This window comes from Eretmochelys imbricata, chromosome 7 (genome assembly GCF_965152235.1).
Source record: "Eretmochelys imbricata isolate rEreImb1 chromosome 7, rEreImb1.hap1, whole genome shotgun sequence".
NCBI classification, from domain to species: domain Eukaryota; kingdom Metazoa; phylum Chordata; order Testudines; family Cheloniidae; genus Eretmochelys; species Eretmochelys imbricata.
The window spans coordinates 104,362,935-104,386,040 of NC_135578.1; the positions used below are offsets into that span (position 1 = coordinate 104,362,935).

The 23,106-nt window shown below is 43.7% G+C and overlaps 1 protein-coding gene across 2 annotated transcripts; it reads left to right on the top strand.

Annotated features, from left to right (window-relative positions):
* The first annotated feature begins 1,826 nt into the window (after positions 1-1,826).
* EEF1AKMT2 (EEF1A lysine methyltransferase 2) lies at positions 1,827-14,004 on the top strand. Of its 2 annotated transcripts, XM_077822942.1 has the most exons (6): positions 1,827-1,926; positions 4,336-4,401; positions 4,997-5,111; positions 10,882-10,989; positions 12,461-12,677; positions 13,472-14,004. In XM_077822942.1, exons 1-6 carry the CDS (start codon positions 1,844-1,846, stop codon positions 13,567-13,569), a joined length of 687 nt encoding a protein of 228 aa, XP_077679068.1. In that variant the 5' UTR covers positions 1,827-1,843; the 3' UTR covers positions 13,570-14,004. The 2 variants fall into 2 exon arrangements, with proteins under 2 accessions (XP_077679068.1, XP_077679069.1); XM_077822943.1 differs by lacking the exon at positions 10,882-10,989.
* The last annotated feature ends 9,102 nt before the right edge of the window (positions 14,005-23,106 follow it).

The following is a 23,106-nucleotide window of genomic DNA, read 5'->3' on the forward strand; positions in this document are numbered from 1 at the left end:
GAGTCAGATTACAGCGCTGTAAAATATCTGGTCGAGTACATAAAGTCAGAAACAAATGCGCATACATATGTTCATTCCATTTCCTTGTTCTCTGACAGAACAGGAGTAACTGAAGGATCGTGTTGTAATTAATTGACCCTCCTGGTGGCCACCACTCCTGGTCCTCTAGTTGATATTGAGGCCAGTCAACTGTACAGAATCGTTTTAATTGGCTCTTAGTCATCGGATCCGCACCAAATACCTTCCAGTTTGCTAGAATGCACTCTAGGGGCGTACACCATGCCCTAACCTCTGAGCTCTGTCCCTGTCCCATACCTACAGGGTAACTCTGGGCGTCCCCAGGTTCCAACAGAGCATATAATCCGGATTTCAAAAGGTTCCTACCTTATCCAAGGGACCGGTTCTTCACCGTGGCCTGCAGCTGCTCCTCCCCCAGGTCTAAGGGACCGGTTCTTCACCGCCGTCCACAACTGCTTCTCCACTATATGAGTGCGTTGCACCATTGTGCCCTCTGGGGTCGATCAAATCACGTCTCCTCCGAGGCCCCCGATGAACTCACCGGTGCGCGCTGGGCGTCGGTTCTCGCCGCAATCCTTGACCTCCAGGAGGGGTCCGGGCAAGGCTAAATTGCAGCCTCGGGCCCACCCAGGGACGCCAAAAGCTGTTGCCGGCACCCAGTGCCGAGAGGCTGAACAACAGCTTGAGTGGTTCGTTACCCGGTGTGCTGCACCCAATAATCACAACGGGGTGGAGAAGCAGAAAAGTTTATTTGAAGCTTCAAAAAGGTACAGGGAGATTTGAATCTCAAATCCTGTACAACAGAGCAGGAAGTTACACAGGCTTTTATACATCCTTTTTCCCAGCATACTTATCCAATAGTAAGCTGCTCCAAGTATCCATATAGCCAGCCAATCCAGTTCCCAGCTAGTTCCCTGATTCTCTGTATCATTTGTTAAACTATACATAAAGCTGCTTTATTCAGCATTGTTCTTCCATATCTCCCGTTTGGCCTTGCTTAGTTTCAGGCACTCTGACTCTGCAACATACTGTTGCAGATTCTCAGCATAACTGCTGTGTGTGCTTCCAGGCGGGGGGGCCAAGGACACTTGGGCCGAGCACGCAGAGCTGCTGCGAGTGCCTCCAGGCAGGAGGGGGGCCAAGGACACTGGGGCCTAGCGCGAGGGGGCTTCATCGACACTCGTGGTCTTCCATCCCCTCGAGTTACCTAGTGGCCATGCCCCAGTGTTCCCAACATCCCCCTAGACAGAAAAGTCTCACCAGTTGTCATAGTCCCCCTAGACAGAAAAGTCCCACCAGTCATTCTCTCACATGCACACCGCATGGGCAATTATATTCTCTCTGCGAAGCCGGTCTGAGCCCCTTCTTCCCTGCTCTTGCTGCACAGGTGCGCTTGGCACCTACTGGTCTGGAGAGCCCGAGCTGAGATCAATGTCCAGCGACCCCCTGGGGTCAGCGAGACCCACAGCGTGAGCCACACGTGCGTGCAAAACGTTGCAAGAACCTGCTGCTTTTGTAAAACGCCGCCCGGTGGGTGTGTGTGCGACAGGGACCCCTTGGTGAGATGACCCAGGTCTGTGCACCCCCCCCAGGAGGGCACAACTCAAGCGCAACTGAGCCGGGCCATACCAGGAGCAGCCCCGATCCCGCGGCCGAGCCCGAGCACAGCTTCCCTCAGGACCCTCACTCCCCTCGGCATCCCTCCAGCAGCCCACGGCAGAGGAAAAGTCCTCCAGCAGCCTAGAGGGGTTTGCCGCCTGGTGTGCTCAAACCCACCCGCACTCTATGGTGCGCGGGCACTTCCGGCTTCTCGGCCGCCGGGAGGATGAGTGTCGCCGGGGAGCGGCCACGTGACGCCCCGGGGCTGGGGCCCGCCTTCGGCCCGTCGGCCCTGGGCACCAAAGAGCAGTGAGTCCCGGGCGGGGCGGTGCCGGGCCCGGGGCCTGCCAGCACCTTGGAGACCGCAGCCGCGCCTCGCCCCGCCCCTGGCGGGCGCAGGGGTATCTCCACCCGCCTGGGGAGGCCGGGAGGCTGCAGGCGGGGCCCCGCCCCGGTGCCCGGCCCTGGCGGCTGGGTGTCGCTCCCCCGCGGGCAGGCTTTTCAGAGGGGCGGCGGCTGTTCGGCTCCCGAGGAGGGTTGCTAGTTTGGGCTGGCCCTGTTCCTGGGAGGTTTCATCACCTTGACGTAATCTTTAATTAAAGATTCCTCTTTAATTCCTGGAGACTCCAGGGCAAGCGGCTGGCAACCCTAGTCCCAAAGCCCATTGGCATTCATTGGGACCTTGGTTCCTGCCTCCCCTAGGCTGCCTTGGGCTCTGCGGCTGCTGAGGCCTGGTGAAGTCTTCGCTGCGGCTGCGAGGTGTCATCCCCAGCCCGGGCGGGCAGGCTGGCAAGTTGCCTTAGGGCATTAAAATAGCGATGTGGCTTCGGCGATGCAGGTGGTGGCTGGGTGCATGTCCCCTGGGATCAGGAAGGGTTGTACTTGGGTGCTGCCCATACCTTTGATCACACCACAAGTGCTGGCGCAACCCCGGCTTGAAGTGGTTTCCGCTATATACAATGTTTACAGTTTGGTTCTTTGGCTCTCAGCACCCCCACTAGGTCCCTGGATGACGCTGCCATTTATAGCGTGTGAGCTGCAGCAGAGCTAGCATATTTAATGTATTCCTTCCTGAGCTGGAAATCAAACCTCCCTGCTGATACCCTCTGGGCTTGTCTACACAGAGAAATTGACTGCTCTAGCTATTCCAGAATAGCTCCCCTTGTGGACACTCTATTCCAGAATAATCAGAGTGTGATTTATTTCAAAGCAGAATAGTTTACTCCTCAATAGCTATTCTGGGCAATTTCCCCATGTAGACAATTGTGAAGTAAAAATTATCAGCTTTTTGTAATTTCTCATTAATTAATGATATTTTCCCCAGGCACTAGATCTCAGCAAAGTTAGTTGCATCTCTCCTTGTTTCAGTCTTTTTTCCTTTTTTAATTTGATTGTAGAGTTTAGGAGGAGAGCATGTGACCTTAAGTATGTAGCAATGTGTTCTCTAGGCCTAGTATTTTCTCTTGAACCTGAGGAATGAATCCTTAGTACATTGTACAATTTTCCAATTATTCTTCATCACCTGCTACAGGAAAAAAAAAAGTTGTTTAAAAGAAGTTTTTTTGGACTCTGTGAAAAATACATCATGGTAACTGGTATAAAAATGAAAACCTTAGAAGGTGGTGGTTCTGAAAGCTTTTTATAATCCTACAACTCAAAAGCAGTTCCATTTTAAAATCCAAAATTTAAACATGAGCTATAATGTTTCAGGCTTTAAGCTCAATCTCAAGAGCAGTCAGAAAAATCTAATTTTTTCCCCTCAATGCAGTTCATATCTATCAACCTGCACCTTTTCAGTTCACTCTGATCATCCAGAGTTATTTGTATTGTGGACAAAATGTTCCACATCAGTTTGTATAATATACAAATAAACCTTTGACTGAGCAATACCATGGTGAACGTAATGAGTTCTAATATGGATCATAAAATCACTTAATATGCCATTCATTTGGTTCTCAGGTTTTGTAAGGATCAGATTGGCAGTGATTTCTTTTATTTTTGCTCAATGTTCTCAGAGTTTGTAAGGAGCTTCACACCTTTATGGATGCTGCAAGGCTCCAGAAAAGGAACATTAGAGCATATGAGTATGACAAACACCATTATAACCTTATTGATCTAACTTGGCATTAAAATGCTTATTGGAACATGTGCTGTCCTTGCAAGATGGAGACTTTTGATGTACTTTGGCAACTTTACACTGTTCCATCCAATGGGATCCAACCACTGGAGAATCTCCCCTGGGTTAGCCTTGGCATATAGTCACCAAAGCTATTCCCATGCCACCTCTTAAATATTGGTTGCCTGTATAGGAAGTGTGGTTTGGGATAAAGAGATGTGACTGGGGCTCCCAGCAATTCCTAGCTCCTACAACAATCTGTTGGGGCTGTTGGCAGCTAGTGGAGGTTATAACAGTCTGACCTACTCTGGAGGACTAACTCAATGTGCAGAACAACCCCAGGGTCAGGGGAATGCAAAACCACACTGTTGCCTCCCACCCGCATACCACTCCTGGGTTGTGCTATACACTACTCAACCGGAGCTGGAGATCCAGCCCTTTGTTTTGATGCACATGTCTAATTTGGGAAATTCAACAGTTTATGGGTTGGACGTGGGTTGTATGATATGTGAATACAATCTCCACCTGTGCCCTTTCTTCCTGATCGTTCATCTAAGTCATTCCTGTGTTAATTTCATATTCTGTCCTCTCTTCCTCTTTAGCTGGGACGCTGCATATGAAAGTGAATTACAGATTTTTCAGGAGAGTGAAGATGCTGGGGAAATTTGGTAAATAAAGAGAATAACTATCAATGGACATATGCATATTTTTATGCTTTTGAAAATATATGTAGTAAAAGCAAAATAAAAAACTCATTGGGTCACTGGGTAGTTCAAAGTATTAGTCATATGATACGGAGCTTTTTACCTTGGAGTCACCAATTCCTATTTGGCCCAAATCTGTTGTGACTGAAAATTGTTAGTTACCCCCTGAAAATTAGTTGTGTGTGCCATGAGTTGGTGGTTGCAGTCTGTTTTACTACTAGGCACGTACTCATATCACCAAGGACATCCATTATTATCATCAGAGGCTAAGAATTAAATAGGCAGCCTAGGGAAGCTTCCAATGCAGTCTTTATTTTATGTGGCCATAAAGAGGGCCTTAGTTTCAAGTACTGCTAATCCCAGTGGGTTTTAAGCCATTTGGTTTACTTAAAACGTAAACAAATCAGACTTGGAATATGATCTATATAGGTTGTTGCCTAGATGCTATAGTGACAGGTGCTTTACGAATGCCAGATAGGGGGAGAGATGAAGTACAGTTGCTGCTGTGCCTTTCATGTGTCCTAGATATGTTGATTACTCAAGCCTCTGTTTCTGATAGGTTTGGAGAAGAAAGCATGATTCGTTTAATCAGATGGATGGAAAAACAAAAGATCCCTCTGGACAGCTCCGTGCTTGACATTGGAACTGGAAATGGTGTTTTACTTGTTGAATTGGTTGGTATTTTGTAAAATTACAGAATCAAGGCTAAGAACAGAGTATATACATTTACTGCAAATGAGAGAATATTTGCTAGTTTCAGCTGATGCTGACATTATAAAAAGCAAACCAAAACTTAAATTAAAATTGCCATAGAGTGTTTTCCCATCAAGAGCACATTGGTTGTTGTGCATACAGTCTTTTACTTTAATTGATGTAGTTGTACTGATTGAAATTCACTCGGTTAGGGAACATCAGCAAATGAAAACTGGTAGTGTGTGATAGCAGCAGGTTTGCCATGCAGCCTAAGGGAGTTAGGCACCCAAGTCTCACTAAATTTCAATGGTGTTTGGACACCTAACTCCTTTAGGGACTTTTAAAAATACCAGCTCTAGCAAACTAGAGTGAAGTTTTGTTTTACTGGATGGAAGAGGAGCTATTCTTTTGCCAGAGCTGTTTAGATCAGGGATTCTCCACCTTTTTCTTTCTGAGGCCCCCACAATATGCTATAAAAATTCCACGGTGCGTCTGTGCCATAACAACTGTTTTTCTGCATATAAAAGCCAAGGCCAGCATTAGGGGGTAGCAAGGAGGGCAATTGCCTGAGGCCCCGTGAAGCTAAGTTGCTCAGGCTTCGGCTTCAGCCCTAGGTGGCAGGGCTTGGAGCTCCAGGCTTCAGCCCCAGGTGGTGGGGCTTCGACTTTCTGCCATGGGCCCAAGCAAGTGTAATGCCGATCCTGCTTCGCAGACCCCCTGAATGCTGCTCCCAGCCCCCCAGTGGGCCCTGGACCCCTGGTTGAGAACCACTGGTTTAGATTACAACTTCTTGTGAATGTCTTCTGTTTCTCTGAGTACTTTAAAGGGAACTGTAAATTGAAATCTAATCAGTTTCAAAAACTGTTATAAATAATTTCCGGTTCTGTACCAGCTCCTAAATTCCCCTGCCAGTGTTCGTAGATTTACTATGATATTTTCTTATATTTTAAAATGCTTTCCTCTGCTCTATTGCTGTGTGCAAGACCCACAATAACAACAGAGAGAATTGACATACTGTATATTGGAAATAGTGAAATTGATACACAAAGGGCTGTCAAATGCACAAAATAGAGACGTTCCCCCCTTTCATCTTGGTTATACTACCCTTAGCATTACTTGTGAAAATAGTAGTTAAAATATTTTCAGGCAGAAGTGTTGTTTTTTAAGTTGATGGTATCCCTTTAATTAAAAACAAAACAGTGATAATTTTTCTCTTGAGGTGGAAACAGAGTACCAAGTATGTTTTAAAAGCTGATATTGTTATTTCATAGGGGTACAATAGGGCATGAAGTTGAGCAATCTTCAGTAAGTTTAGTTATGAGTAGTTTTGTGTTCCTTTTCACATTTTTGATTAAATGCTTTGGTAGAATGTCCCAGCTGGTTTAGACTGAGTCAGTATATGGCATTCACAGTACTAGCACTTATCCATAGGCTGTAGCAGTTAAAGCAGAATTTAAGTTCGTGTGCAGCTCTTGTATTTTTTTTAAAGTTTATAGTCTCCATGAATGTGAGCCAATGCTGTCTTGTCTTCCTGAATCTGCAGATAGACAGAAACAGTAGCACCGAGAAGTATAACTGTCCCATCTATCTCATTAGAGATGTTAATTTGAAAGCTAATAATTCTAAATTTACTGTTAACTACGTTCTTCTGCAGTGAAAGTGTTTTTATTTTGGATCATGCTTGAGTATTCTGCCATCCTTGAATCTGACCTCTGATGTATCTTGTAAACATGTAGTGAATTTTTATTTCATATCAAGAAAGGTAATGATGACATGGGAAATCCACTTCTAAAGGCTATTAGCATTCCCCCATCCCCCAAAAAATTATCCCTCAGGATATAAAGTGCCCCAAAGTATTGTGGTTTGACCAGGAAAGTTATTTTTAAGTGAAGTACTAGTCTGAAAAATGACTGAGATGTTGATTGTTTACTCTCAACTCAAGATGAGATTTGCTCAGTTTATAAAAAAAAGCATGAGTTTTTCCAATTGGCAGCTCTGTAACCTCAGCCCAGGATCTGGAAGTAATGCTGGGATTCTTCTGGCCCATGCATTATCAACAGTAATAAAATTCTACAGCTGGAAGTTGGGACCTGATAATTCCATAGAAACTGCAGTGCTGAAATGAAGTTAATTAACTAAATAGGATGGAACATCTCTGGAAGGTGGTTGTACTGGTTATGTGGTGGGCTGTCATCAGAGCAAGAAGAGGTGAAGTGAAGTCATATCTTGGTTCCCAGGGGAAAAGTAGACATGTGTATAAACAGTCAGGAACAATAAGTGGGATTATACAGTAACTCCTCACTTAACGTAATTGTGTTCCTGAAAAATGCGACTTTAAGTGAAAGGATGTTAAGCGAATCCAATTTCCCCATAAGAATGAATGTAAATGGGGGGGGGGTTAGGTTCCAGGGAAATTTTTTTTTTGCCGTACAGTACTATAGTTGGGAGGTGCCCCCGCCTTACCCCACACAGGCACAGCCCACTGGCACTGGAGACAGTGAGGCAGGCAAGGAGGCTGAAGGTGCTGTAGGCTAGGAGAAGCACATTGCACTGCAGCAGCGGAAGCTTCCCCTACTCTCCAAGCACCAGGGGCGGGGGGCTCAACCCTCGGGCCGCCCACTCCACCCCTTCCCTGAAACCCCCACCCTTAACCCGCCTCTTCTTACCCCCCCAGCCCCCTTTCTCTGCATGCCGCGTCCTTGCTCCTCCCCCCTCCCTTCCCTGCCTCCTGCCCACAGCAATCAGCTGGCTTGCGGCATTCAGGAGGGAGGGGGGAGGAGTGAGGACATGGCGCACAGGCTCCCCCTCTCCCTCGCCTCCTGAACACTGCAAGCCAGCTGATTGCCGGAGGCAGGGTAGGGACGGGGGAGGGTGCATGCTGTGTCCTCGCTCCTTCCTCATGCCCGCGGCAGTCAGGTGGCTTGCGATGTTCAGGGGGCAGGAGGGTGGGGGGAGGAGCGAGGACTCTGCTCGCAGCCTGCCTCCTCGCTCCCCTGCTTCCTGCCCATCGCAATCACCTGGTTTGCGGCGTTCGGGAGGGATGGGGAGCCTGGGCGCCAAGTCCTCGATCCTCCCCCCTCCCTCCTGAACGCTGCAAGCCAGCTGATTCCCGCAGGGAGGAGGGGGAAGGCACTGATCTGCGAGGTCTGCCTGCGGGTGGGAGGCGGTGTGGGGGGCATAGGGGAGCTGATATGGGGGCTATCAGCTGTGGACAAAGCAGGCAGCCAAACGACATTGTAGCGAAGCATTGCAAAACTTTAAATGGAGCATGTTCAGTAATTGAGCAGGGACGTAGGATCGAAACAACGTTAAGCAAAAGTATATTAAGTGGGGAGTTACTGTACTAAGAAAAATTATTCCCATGGAGGTTAATGCCGGTTGAGGCATTAACTCCTGTACAGCAGGCTGTGTATAGATGAGGAAAAGCATACTGACAAAAGTAGGTGGCTCTAGAAGAAGTCAAGCAGACACAGAATGCCATATGCCAACATACCATAAGCAGGTACACCACATGAGTGACCATTGTGATGCTAACAGATCCTGATACCCATCCACAAGCCAAAGCACACGCTAGTGGGTACAATACTCACATTTGTTGCATGTATCATACAGGCACGGTGGGGAAACTGCCATTCTGCAAGTTCCAAGAGACAAGCTCTTGAAAACGGTTGTCCTTTCCTTTATTTTTTTCCTCTTTTCTTTCTGTCTTTGCTCCCCGTATTTGTTATCCCACCACCCACAATGTTGGGTCCTCTTGCTCTTTGACATATGCGTATTCTGAGGAGCCTGTGGACCTGCTTATTGAGTGTCCAGTGTTCTGATTCTCAGAGCAGTTGTGACTTCTCCTGCCTGTGTTTGTGACGAGCTTTTCTCCTTCAGCTACCTTTTCCTGGATACAGCACCAGGAATTTAGCCCATTCACTATTAATAGCAATGGAAAGACTGATAGGGCAATCAGGGCACCACTTATGACTCTGACCTCTCTGTTTCTTGAATAGCAAAGAGCAGAAAACATGTGACTCCCTATTAACAGAGATTGTCAGTACATTCTTTAATGAGGGAAATCTACCACCCAATTCAGAACATGCAATAATCTGGCAAACATTAAAGAAACCATTGCTCAGTGCTAGTGACCTTGAAAACTATGACCCAGTATTTAACGTCCTTTTTCTAAGCACACTAATCAAGAAACCAGCTAAAAGCATTTTCCAACATCAACTACCAGTACCATAGGTCAGGGCATGGTACAGAGACATCATTGGTTGCTTTGTTGTGTGATTTATTTTCCTCGCTGTGGAAGAGGGTAGTTAGTCCACATACGTTCAGCTGGAGCACACTGCAGTATTCAATATCATTGATCTCCAAACACTCCTGTCCTGTACCAAGAGAATGTAGGTGAAGCTGTAGGGTGAGCTGAAACTCCCTGAAGTGAATCATGTTGTTCCTCAAACACCAAATTGAGAGGGCTGGTTTGGGGACTGTTCTTCCACCTCCAAAGCCCTCAACTATGAAGACTTGCAAGGCTGGGTGTTCTGGGAAGACAACAGGGGTAGAAGTTTTAGCAGTACACAGCTTTTTGTCAGATCTCTCCATGCCAAATGTGAACAACACAGTCTCTCAGCTTTCCTGATGTTTAGCTAAAATTTAGAGACTGGATTAAAAGCAGCTAGTTAAAGCTGAACTCACAGAGGTTATGCTGTTAGGAAGAATGTGCTGCAAAAAGTGTGTCTTTGTATATCCGCTGCTATCCAGGGCATCAGCCTTCCTATTAAGTCAGTGCACAGCCTTGGATAACTTTGAACTTCTTAATGCCATTGGATTCCCAAATGGCCATCTTGTCATAAAAACACCTACTTATATCTGCTGCTGGCCAGAAGATCGCACCTTCCATGGTGGATTCAGACCTGGCCACTTGTGACATTCAGACTTCATTTTTGCAATTCATTCTATCTAGGAATGAAACCACACACTCTCTGGTAAAATGCCAGCAGGTACAAGATGTAGTAACTCATCTGCTTAACAAAAGGTTTGCCATTAACACATTACCTCTGCGCTCTGCCCTCTGCACTGGTTTATTGAGTACAGAGTCTAACTCAATGTCTGTGTGGCACAGCACGTAATTGGCTTGTGGAACTTGCTGATGATACTGAAGCAACGAACCCAGTAGCATTCAAATAAGGATTAGATGTTAATGTGAATAATCAGAATGTCATATGTAGTTACACCAGCGAGGATAAAAGGTATTAGGGATTTCAGTATGCTTCAGGACAAATCAAGTACCTGCCTGAATTTAAGAAACAAATTTTCCCGTAGCTATGTTATTGTATAATTGTCCAGTATGGAGGATTTACTCCTTCCTTTGAATCATCTGATACTGACCGTTGTTGTGATCTGTATGGAAATGCCTGTTTTCTTAGTTTCCCTTTTGGTGCAGATTAGAGGATGTATTATTGTTTTTTACAACTACTTCTGTAGCGTGTTACTTGTCATGGTTCTGCTCAGTTTTCCACCTATTGGAAGGAACTAGCTCTTAGTTAACAATTCTGTTGATGATGTACAAAACAAAATAGAATAACAGCTCATGCTCCCATAGCTTTTTTGGTTCTACAGAGGTATCAGGAATAAAAATGAGTAAAAGCTTTTTTTGTCATTAGGATGACTAGAATTGACTTGGATTATACACAGGGAGCAGACCTGCTGAGTAAGGATAGTTTGCTAGCACATTGAGTAAGATTCTCTCTCTTTCTCTAGGCAAAATGTGGTTACACTAATCTCACTGGAATTGATTACTCTCCTTCTGCAATACAACTTTCTCAAAACATAATAGAGAAAGAAGGGCTATCTAATATTAAATTGCAGGTAAGTGTTCAGAGAGATTATGTTAAGGAAAATAGAAAGCAATTGATTTTGAGAGATTATTCGAGTCACTTGATTTCAGACACATTAATATACTGACTACATTTTTTGAAATCTAATTGTAGTTCTGCTCACTTGAGGAGGACTCTAACCAACAGTTTATTAATATGTCTGTATTTACCAGAAGATTTCTTGGTTGGTGAACCAAATTTTACTCCCTTTGACACCTGTGCAAAACTCCCATTTAGTCGAACAAGAGTGTCATCCCTGAGCAAGGGGAGAGACTACATCACACTTTAAAAGATCAATTCTGTGTTCTAGATTATATACTCTGACTTTCAGATAAGGAATAGCAGACTAAATATGTCAAACTACAAAAAATTCAACAATGGTTAGGCAGCTGGTGTACAGAGACCACTGCTTTTCATGCTGACCACTTTTATCTCATTATTAGTTTGTGCTTTTCCCGTCTGGATGTTCTCTTTTCTTATACTGAGGGTAGGTCTACATTACAGTGGGGATCGACGCTCTGAGATCGATCCACCAGCAGTCTTTTTAGTGGGTCTAGTAAAGACCCGCCAAATCGACAACAGAGCGCTCTCCAGTTGACCCCATACTCTACCCTGACAAGAAGAGTAAGGTAAGTCGACGGGAGACCTCCCCGCCGCAGTAACTCGACCTAAGGTACGTCGACGCCAGCTCCATTATTCAAGTAGCTGGAGTTGCATAGCGTAGGTCAACTTACCGCGGCAGCGTATACATAGCCTTAGAATAGATCATAAACTCCTTGGGCTGTGTCAGTTTTGTTCTGTTTATATGCTGCCTAGCACTCTGGGACCCAGGTCCATGACTGGGGCCTCTTAGTGCTGCCACACTGCAAATAGTAAATAATACCGTAGAATGAACTCCCAAATACATTAAAGATTGTGAGGTGCTTAAATAAATAGGTAGGCAGGTAGCTGGGTTCAACTAAAGATTTTTGCATAATGCAAAGGGAGAATCAAATTGACATGGCATCAAAATTATGGAAAGAAGTTGCATTGTAAGCACTTCCCAAATAGACCTAGTGTAAGGAACTCATGCAGCCCATGTAGGGATGTACTTGTCTGTAAGGTACTCATGCAGCCTTTGCAGAATTTGTAACTGAATTAGTATAGTTTACCCGATATTGGTCATTGCCCACCAGAGGGTGCCCAGGCTGGCTATATAAGAGCTCAGCGAGTGCCAGTCAGTGTCTGCTCAGTGAAATGGCTGCCTGGCTCCTTAACCACTAGCTGCTGTGTTGTGTGCTTGGACTAAAGCCTGAAACTGCTTCAGCTGATCTCAAGTCTGTTGTGAGTGTTATCTTGTTCCATGACACTTAGATGTTGTCAATTTTTGTACCCTCACAAATGAAAGCACCAGTCTACATTAGAGATGCAGCATTTCCCAAATAAAAGATGATTATTTACATAGTTGTACACTTTTGATTTAGGTAAAAGACTTCTTGACTCCATCAGCTGAGCTATCAGGATTTCAGATTTGTATTGACAAGGGAACTTTTGATGCCATAAGCCTTAATCCTGACAATGCAGCTGAGAGGAGGAAGCAGTATGTGAAATCCCTCTGCACGGTATTGAAAATGGAAGGCTTTTTCCTCATAACCTCTTGTAATTGGACCAAAGAGGAGCTGCTAAATGAGTTCAGAGAAGGTAAGTAGTTGGGCAGAGTTATCTGCCAATTTATGGTTGTTTAAGGTTTTAAGTAGGTAAATGTTAATGTCCTTTCATTGCCGTGTTTATTCTATCAGAGCGGGATTAGATATCACAGTGATAAAACGTGGGTGTGTGTCCTGAGCCTTATCCTCACTACAGCTTCCATCGTTGTAGGCATGGGTATGGAGTTATGGCTCCCATTTTTACCAGTATAGATGCACTTTAAGAGTGAGGATTTTTTTATACCTTACAACCGCAGAGAACGAGAATTGCAGGCAAGTTATTATGGAGAAGAAGAGAATATATGGCTTTTTTCCTGTGGTCTTTAAAATAGATCCCCCATTCACCCACCCAGCTCACCTTAAAATTGGGATAACATTTTTAGCTTTTCTCTTAGTCACAAAGGAACTGGCAGTTGTAGGCTGTGACATTCCATGTGCACGCACATGTCACTTGCTCAGTGAACCTCCTGATGGGTCGGAATTCTTTTACTTGCTAGTCAGCTTCTGAATCTCATGCCTGAAGCTTGAAACCCAAGTGTGCCAAGAACTAGAATTGCTGGCAAATTCTTATCTCTTCTTTCATTAGTCTACACACTGCAGCTAGCTAAGATTTTATTATCTATGGAGGAGTTTCAGCTATATAAAGAAGCAATATAAGACACAGTACTATACACTTACATAGTAAATGACTTGCTTGTTTTCCATGTGAATTAAGAGTGGTTTGCAAAAGGTTATCCAAGGGAAGAGTAACATGACTTCTTAATAAAAGCATTAATTTCTGTCTGGCAGGATTTGAAATTCTGGAGGAGCTGCCAACACCCAAGTTCTGCTTTGGAGGGAGGATTGGAAACAGTGTAACAGCCTTGGTTTTCCAAAGAAAAAATTAAGGCCATCAATCTTAGACAAATTAGATTAGTTGAGAAAAGAAAAGTCTGCACTTCAAAGTAAACCTGATGCAAAGGAGAGAGAGAGAGGAAAACATCTCCAGTATTGTGTAAATAACTGCTCACTGAGTACACAATAAAACACAGTGCATGTGCTGAACTGCAATGGGCTTCCATAAAATTCAGGGCAAGTTATATAAATCTGAAATGTTTCTAGGGTAAATTCTGCCCTGGTGCTGTTTCTCTGTGTTATAGCTTCATTTATTTCAACAAAATTGTATGGGTGTAAGTGAGGAAAAATGTGGTACTCTAATTTTTCAGAGACCAACTAAAACTATTCACATTAGTTTTGCATTTGAAGTGTAAATATGTTTTCCTATTTATTTTTGATTTTGGTTTCTAGTGAACAGTTTAAAATAAATTTAAGCAGTAATTGAATCATACGAAGCAAGAAGTCTTATTTCTGTGGTGTTTGGCGTACTAATGAACATGCTTTTGAGATCTAAACACTGGGCAATATTTTATTTTATTTTTGTAAATGAAACATGCATGTTACAGTCTAATCCGAAATCAACCTTTAGTTAAATAAGGAGGAAAATGGGTGTAAAGACTGTAGCACTCACAAGACATTGTAATATAGTGCTTTGGGGCGGGATTTTCATAAGTGCTCAGAATTGGCCTATTTCTACTTCCACCAAAATCCATTGACTTCAGTGGGAGTAGAGTTAGGCTAACACTGAGTACTTTTAAAAATCCCTTCCTGAATCTCTAATATGTGCTCGCTAATACTGATCAGTACCATTGATCCAATTAAATACTTAAAAGACGCTGTTTGGTGTTATTACAGCTTCTCAATAGCAGATATGCTTACCTATTTCAATATTAATTTATAGTATGCTAATGTGTTATGAAGGGCCACTAATGAACATCTTCTCCAATGAATTTTGTATGACATTTTAGTTGCATAAAACCCAAACAGAGACCACAAAACCCCACATCCCCAGCCTAATAACCCTGGTTATATTTATTATTGTTTTTAACCCATGTTCATTTCTTCGTTTATTATTTTATATTTGTGGAATAACGATACAGATGCCTGGAGAGAGAGAGGAAAGAAATATTTTTCCTTCTTTTATGACTTGCCCCACGCACATTTTCAAATGGCAGTAAACATGACATTTTAAGCATCCAACAACTCCTATTAGGCAATTTGTTCTCATGGAAGAAGAATGTCATGTTTGCTCATCAAGGAAATGTTTTTCCTGGTTCTCAGTCTGAGCAGGTTCGTTGGCTGCCCCGCTCCTGTTCTAGTGCTCCCCCTCTGCAAGAAGTAAGGACCAGAAGAGCTGTACAGTAGCAGATCCTTCATCATTAACCTGCCCCCAGGGTGGCATTCCCGAATTCTGCACCTCCTTGCACAATGGAACTGTGCTAGTTCCACTGAAAAATGACCCAACAGAAGTAGAGAGCAGGTTTTGGTCCCAAATGAGAATGTTTCTTTATATGCTTAGGCAGCCTAGTATCCTTACCTACGTTCAAAGTTAAAAAAAAGTTAAATGTGGTGATGTTACCATTTGAATAGCCAGTGGGGTAGTATTTACTACCTCCCACCCAAAGGTTTCCAGCTGCACATAGGACTACTAGTGCCTGTAAGAGTTGCCCATCATCAGTTCCTACCTTGGATATATTGGTGAGATAACAATAAATCTTTGGAGAGATGTTCCCAAGCATTAAAATGTGGGTCTGAATTTTTGTAATAAATGTGGGATCAGGTGGATCTAATACAAGCAGATTTTAACTGACACACACACACACACACCAATATGGGGTGTTTGCCTATGAGGCTTCTGTTTTATTTCCATCTGTAATCTTTGCTAATCTAGGAGTGATATAGGGTTTAAAAGCATTAAAATAAATCAACTATGATCGCAAACTACAGGAAATTCCTTTAATCAACCAACAGGAATTTAACCATAATTCTTCAGTCCATAAGACTTCCATGGTTTAGGCCTGTTATTGCTTTGTTTTGTTTTTTAAAATGACTGATTTCTATTTTTTTAATATTAGATTCTGTTATCTAGATTATTTTTATCCATGCAGACTATATAAAAATATGAAGTCTCTCCAACTATTTATTCAAATCTTGACTTGAAGAATTCTTACAAATAAATGTGCATCAGGCAAAATTGGTGATAGAACTGAAATTGGATCAATCCTCTGACATTTTATTTAATTTTATTTTTTCAGCAAAGTTTTTAACAGTATAGAGTATAAATTCTCATCTTAACACTGGTTTGAAGATTTTCTATGGGCCCTATTCTCCACTGTGTGAGAGAGTTTCTTCTGGATGGTTTCCTTGGTGTGGGAAAGAGGTGGATCAGCTCCCCAAACCTATGTATCTTTGTAGGAAAAGCTAAGGCCCTGTGACTCATTGCAGTATTCCCTCCCAGCTCTCCTCAGCAGTATAGCTCGATAGGCAACAAGGCCTGCATAGATGCTACACACTGCGTTCAAACATCTCCCCCCACCTGCTCTCTTTGAAAGGGAAAGGGGTGGGGAGGGGTTTGGTAGTGCAGAGGAGATGCACACACCTATTCAACAAGCACCGTCAACTTGGAAATAATCTTTCCATTTGCAACTGTTGTACCTAGTATTGTTACAATTAACTCCCTCTCCACCCTCAAAAGATTACCGTAACTGGAAGTGTGTAGAGAGAGGAACTCCCCACCCAGGTTGCTTGCTTTGTGCAGCTGTCAGCACTCTGTGTATAGTCAGTTTCAATGTTTAATTGATGGTCAGTTGTGTTTCCTGGTCTCATGCGTTACTCGGGGATGGACCTTACCTGCGTGCTGTTCCTCAGGCTCTGTAAGAAGGTGTTTAACAAGAGCAGTAAAACTAAGAAGGAGGAATCAGTAGACAGGAAGTGGTGGAAGAAATGGGGTGGCCCAAGCAGGTTTGGTGGGGTTGGCGGGGAGGGATAGCTCAGTGGTTTGAGCATTGGGCTGCTAAACCCAAGGTTGTGAGTTCAATCCTTGAGCGGGCCATTTAGGCATCCAGGGCAAAAATTGGGGATTGGTCCTGCTTTGAGCAGGGGGTTGGCGTAGATGACCTCCTGAGGTCCCTTCCAACCTGATATTCTATGATTAATAGATTTTAATTCTAGAAGGGGCCATTGTGTCAACACAAGCAATAAATCTAACAGAGTGGTTTCTTCATCTAGTCTCGAGTTCTCCTGCTCTTGCGCATGCCCAAAAGACTCTTCTAATCATAGAATCATAGAATATCAGGGTTGGAAGGGACCTCAGGAGGTCATCTAGTCCAACCCCCTCCTCAAAGCAGGACCAATCCCCAACTAAATCATCCCAGCCAGGGCTTTGTCAAGCCTGTCCTTAAAAACTTCAAAGGAAGGAGATTCCACCACCTCCCTAGGTAACGCATTCCAGTGCTTCACCACCCTCCTAGTGAAAAAGTTTTTCCTAATATCCAACCTAAACCTCCCCCACTGCAACTTGAGACCATTACTCCTCGTTCTGTCATCTGCTACCACTGAGAACAGTCTGGATCCATTCTCTTTGGATCCCCTTTCAGGTAGTTGAAATCCCCCCCTCATTCTTCTCTTTGGCAGACTAAACAATCCCAGTTCCCTCAGCCTCTCCTCATAACTCATGTGTTCCAGTCCCCTAATCATTTTTGTTGCCCTCCACTGGACGTTTTCCATTTTTTTCACATCCTTCTTGTAGTGGGGGGCCCAAAACTGGACACAGTACTCCAGATGAGGCCTCACCAATGTCGAATAGAGGGGAACGATCACGTCCCTCGATCTGCTGGCAATGCTCCTACTTATACATCCCAAAATGCCATTGGCCTTCTTGGCAACAATGGCACACTGTTGACTCATATCCAGCTTCTCGTCCACTGTAACCCCTAGGTCCTTTTCTGCAGAACTGCTGCCGAGCCATTCGGTCCCTAGTCTGTAGCGGTGCGTGGGATTCTTCTGTCCTAAGTGCAGGACTCTGCACTTGTCCTTGTTGAACCTCATCAGATTTCTTTTGGCCCAATCCTCTAATTTGTCTAGGTCCCTCTGTATCCTATCCCTACCCTCCAGCGTATCTATCTCTCCTCCCAGTTTAGTGTCATCTGCAAACTTGCTGAGGGTGCAATCCACACCATCCTCCAGATCATTAATGAAGATATTGAACAAAACCGGCCTGAGGACCGACCCTTGGGGCACTGCACTTGAGACCAGCTGCCAACTAGACATGGAGCCATTGATCACTACCCATTGAGCTCAACAATCTAGCCAGCTTTCTATGCACCTTATAGTCCATTCATCCAGCCCATACTTCTTTAACTTGCTGGCAAGAATACTGTGGGAGACTGTGTCAAAACTTTGCTAAAGTCAAGGAATAACATGTCCACTGCTTTCCCCTCATCCACAGAGCCAGTTATCTTGTCATAGCAGGCAATTAGATTAGTCAGGCATGACTTGCCTTTGGTGAATCCATGCTGACTGTTCCTGATCACTTTCCTCTCCTCTAAGGGCTTCAGAATTGATTCCTTAAGGACCTGCTCCATGATTTTTCCAGGGATTGAGGTGAGGCTGTTTAAGATGAGCAAGGATTTCACTGTTAAGCCAAGCTCATCGCCTGCCATATTTACTATTTTTTCTACACATCGGGATGGTTTGTCCCTGTAACCTCAATAATGATTTTTTAAAATACAGCCCGCTGTCCTGGACTCCTAAACTCCTCATAAAGAGGGGAGCAGAAAAACCCTTCTAAACTGGGTTTAAAGAGGATTTTTTCTAAAAAAAAGAAAAGGAGGACCAGTTTGAAGGATGCTCTGTCAGAAACCTGATTTGTTTTAATATTTGGTTTTTAAAACTGGAGGTTTCCAGTGCGTCTTTAATATAAACTTCATCAGTTTGAATTTTTTTTTTTTTTATTAAAAGGCTTGTCATGAAACTACAGGTGCCTAGTCTCTACTAGAATTTTACTGTGAGAGAGCTAATGCACATTGATTATCCTGTGGTAAAAACACACCTTTTTAAACAGTGAAGACAAAGCCCTAGCAGACAGGACAAAGGGTGAGATGAGGAACATAGGCACAGAGTAATTAAGTGACTTAGCCAGTGCCACATGGCAGGTGAGTGGCAGAGCTGCAAACAGAATCCTGGTCTCTTGAATTCCAACCCAGTGCTCTAACCACTGGACACGTCTGTCTCTGTGGTCATTAGATGGTGTCTACTTTAATTTCACAAAAGGTTGTGATTGTATGGAGTTTTGATGAATAATCTGCCACTCCCCCAACGAAGTACAAACTAAAGCCGCAGCTTTCAAAAATGTTCCATATAATGTCTTTGTTCTCTGGTATAACTCCAATGCTATTCAATGTCTTTCTTTGGCTGTTTTTAATGATGGGCATTTTTGCTGTACAGTTTCTAAATCCTAGGAGCTCAGGCAATGTGCAGTTGAGGTTCTAGTACCAACCTTTACACTACCCTTGTTTTTTTACCTTTGCCCCACTCCTAGGCTACAGATCCCCTTATCCTGCCCCATTGAATTTTATACTTCTTCTACGGGCCACAGACCCATCCTGACCCACAAAACCCGTACCCCAAGTATGGACGTGTTAAACATTCCCCCACTCCATGCAGGCCAGAAACTCCAACATCACACATTTTACCCTTTGCCAGGGAAGATAAACAAATATACCGAATATTCCACCACCCCCATGAGAGAGTTATAGCAATTTCTTGCAGTATCCTGGACAAATCTTACTGAATTAAATTAAAGTATTTTAGGAGTGCAGTGTATTGAAAAACGTTTATGTACTATTGTGAGATTGTACATAACGTTTCTAGGGGAAGATGTGTAAACCCTGGGAAGTGTTATGAATTTCACAGGACTATTTGAAACAATGTGCCAGACAAGAATGGACTTTTCAAGTGAGTTTCCTAGAAAATCCCTAGGGGTAGGTATACACAAATGCACCCCTCTGGGTATGCAAGTACTCAGTGAAAGATTCTTTTATTGTTTTAATATGTTTTCTCTGTGATGCCTTCACCTTAAGAATAAATGTGCTTGCTTAGAAAGAGCTGGGTGGTACCTTATAACTGTGAGCACTTCTTCTCAGAGGCTAATAGCCTCTGAGAAGATAGAAAAGCAGGTGCGCTTAAGCAGTCTGACTTGCTGGGGAATTCTGAGTGCAGGCAAGGAGCTGTGCAGCCTGGAAAAATGCTGGCCAGGAGGGGGAGAGACACATGTCTCTGCGCAGGAGACGTGATGGCTGGGGACAAAAACCTAAGAGTTGATGCCCTCGGTGGAGGACAAGGAAGAAATACTGCTGCAGTTGCCCTAAACTGTGGCACACCCAACTACCACATTAAGGGAAAGATATTTTCCATTGATTTCTACCATTGTATGACCCCTGTAACATTTCCACTGCTGGGAAAATGCATTAGCATCTGTGGGAACTGGAGGCTGCTGATGGAAGGTAGAAACTTAGAGACTCAGGTGTCTTTGATCCAGGAGAATGCTGTGAGGGAGAGCCACTTCCCCCTCCTCAGCACAAGGCATGGCAGTACTAATCCTGGAGCCGCCTTTGTCACTGTATACAATAGTGCCTGCAGGAGCCAGGCACCTCTTTGCTCAGAAGGAAGCCAGGAATGATGGGAAATGGCTCAGGGGCTGTATGTGGGAGGGGTAACTAACAGTTTCGTCCCATAGTATGGCTATAGCTAACAGCAGAGGTCCAAGAGGAGAGCATGGCAGTAAGGATTCCACCACTATCGATACCCCCAGTGGGGGGTGTGTGTGTGTGTTGTGTGTGTGTGCACACGCACTGCCTGCCAGGATCTTGAGGTATGGGCGCCGGTCGCCAATGATTGAGGCAGGTGAGAGCACAGCTAAGTGGGGATGTGATTTTTTTTCTAAAAGTCATAAATGACCTGCAATCGTTAGGAAAGATCAGTACAAAATTCACAAACTCCATATCAGCTTACATTAGCAAAAGCACTGGGCGTGCTAAAAGGCCACAGGACTCCTTAAAAAGCAAAGTGAGTTAAGATCAGGTGAAGAGAAACTTACAGAATTATCCACACTTCTCATATAAATTATAGATGCACATGAAGGACAGGTCATCCGTCGATCTTGGAAGAAAATAGTCCTATGTGCTAGTTAGGATCCGCTTATAACAAGTTTGATGGATTTACATCAGAGTGATTTTGATTGGACCTAAAAAATACTCAATTGTCTGAGTGTCAAACTTCTAAAAAATATTCACCTCTTGGCAGGGACTGTGCATGAGAAATGTTTGGAAGAAAGCAGCCTTTAAAATCACTAAATATGGTGTGACTTGTGATAAAACCATGAGAGGTGACAACTCTGAATTCACCGAAATCTTCATAATCTTAATTTTGGAATCAATATAGTGAGTCCCTAATACCCCTGTTCAGATATAAACCAAGTACAATGCAAACAGTTGCAGTTTTAATCTGGGGCCCTCAGTAATAACCTGAAGAACATTCTCCTAAAGGAACAGAAAGGACGTAATTACATGCTTACTCATTTCTGGCCCTCTATGGAGCAGCAGCAGCCAATGAGCTATAATTCTATTAGTTTTAGGATATAATCCAATATCTTCTAAAAACCCAGACCCTCCAAAATGATTTCACTTTAGTCTGGCCAGATACTGAAATCCAAAAACAAAATATTAATTCCTTAACCTCTAAGCCTCTCCACAAACATTACACCAAAAAACAGCAGCATATAATAGCCTTTGAAAGTGATAGTTCCTGCTCCCCTAAGTGACAATTACCGTCATGCAAACATATCCCCTTACTTGTAAAAAATAGTATGGTTACAAATAAGTGGAAGTCAGAAACTAGGGGAGCATCAGCCTCCATTTTCAATTTCCTGGCTTTTGTTAGCTTATCTCATGACCTTTCTTATATAATATTTCCTTATTTTTAAAAAAACCCTGTGTGGCATTGAAGATAGGGAAATACTTATTTCAACTAAATGTTTTGTTGTGAAGAAGAGGGGAATTTTTATTTACCAAGAATCAATTATTTTGGGGAATATATGTACCCAGTGGCTCGAAATGAGTCCCATGTGTAGAAATGCCACTAGAGTTGTCCTCTTAAAAACATGCTTATTTCATTTATTTATAAAAAATAACCAGGCCCCTCCACCCCCCATTAGTAGAACAGGGAAGGCATGAACTAAATGGAGAGAAGTGACTGGACTGATCTGTGATAGGATTCAGAGTAGCAGCCGTGTTAGTCTGTATCTGCAAAAAGAAAAGGAGGACTTGTGGCACCTTAGAGACTAACAAATGTATTTGAGAATAAGCTTTCGTGAGCTACAGCTCACTTCATCGGATGCATCCGTGCATCCGATGAAGTGAGCTGTAGCTCACAAAAGCTTATGCTCAGATAAATTGGTTAGTCTCTAAGGTGCCACAAGTACTCCTTTTCTTTCTGTGATAGGAGAATGCCAATCAAATTGAAAAGTAAGATCTACAAGATGGTAATTAGGCCTGCACTTTTGTGTGTCTCTTAATGCTGGGCACTGAGGAAGAGCAAAGAGCGGATCTTGAATACAGTAGAAATGAAAATGTTAAGATGAATGCTTGGAGTTACAAGGGTGAACCATGTTCAGAACAAATGAATTAGGGGAAGTGTGAAGGTGTTCCCAATTGTAGAAAAGCTGAAGGAATCCAGGCTTAGATGGTCTGAGCATGTGAAAAGAAAATCAGAAGAATATATAGTAAACAGGGTGTTAAACTCAGAAATAGAGATTAAAAGAAGGGTTGGAAGAACCTAAAATTAGATGGGTGGATGTCATACAAAAGAATTTGATTAGCTATGGAGTTTCCTAAGAACTGCTTCAAGACATACTGGAATGGAAAAGAAGAACTCAAATTGCCGACCCCACATAGATGGGACTAAGGCTCAGTGAAGAACTAGGTCCCCATCCAAATTCTGGGATCTGGACAGTTTACTTTCCCAGTACAATTTAAAATGGAAGGGCCTGGTTTTCTCAATGTAAAATACATACAGGACCGCAAATAAAACGAGCCCCACAGCAAATGTGTCCAAGCCTTAATGCACTCCGACCTCAAATGCCTAGAAGATTATACCAGCTTTGCACTAGGCCCTGAAGATTTAACTGCTCAAGAGGACTGGGAGGGAAATAAATTCCAAAACTGTGGATCCCTCGTGGAGAATACCCTGCTCACAGCCCACTTCTTTGTATACGGCCTGATCCAAAGCTCATTGACGTCAATCTTTACATTGACTTTAGCTGGCTTTAGATTAGGTCCTTTGGGTCTGATGCAAAGCCTTCTGGAGTCAATAGGAGAACTTCCATTGACTTCAGTGGGCTTTGTATCAGGAACCCTTCCCTCCTCCCCCTTCACCTTCTGCTGAAGCGCATATCCAGCCAAAGACACACCCACCCCACAGCAGTCCTGCCATGACATCCAACTAGATCTTGGTTCCACAGGCAAAGTCTGAGGTCTGATCCTTTATCAGTT

Coding starts and splice junctions, on each gene's coding strand:
- EEF1AKMT2 (XM_077822942.1), top strand. CDS start 1,844: ATGAGTGTCGCCGGGGAGCGGCCACGTGACGCCCCGGGGCTGGGGCCC. Junction 5,112..10,881: donor GTGTTTTACTTGTTGAATTG/GTTGGTATTTTG, acceptor CTCTTTCTCTAG/GCAAAATGTGGTTACACTAA. Junction 12,678..13,471: donor GCTAAATGAGTTCAGAGAAG/GTAAGTAGTTGG, acceptor TCTGTCTGGCAG/GATTTGAAATTCTGGAGGAG.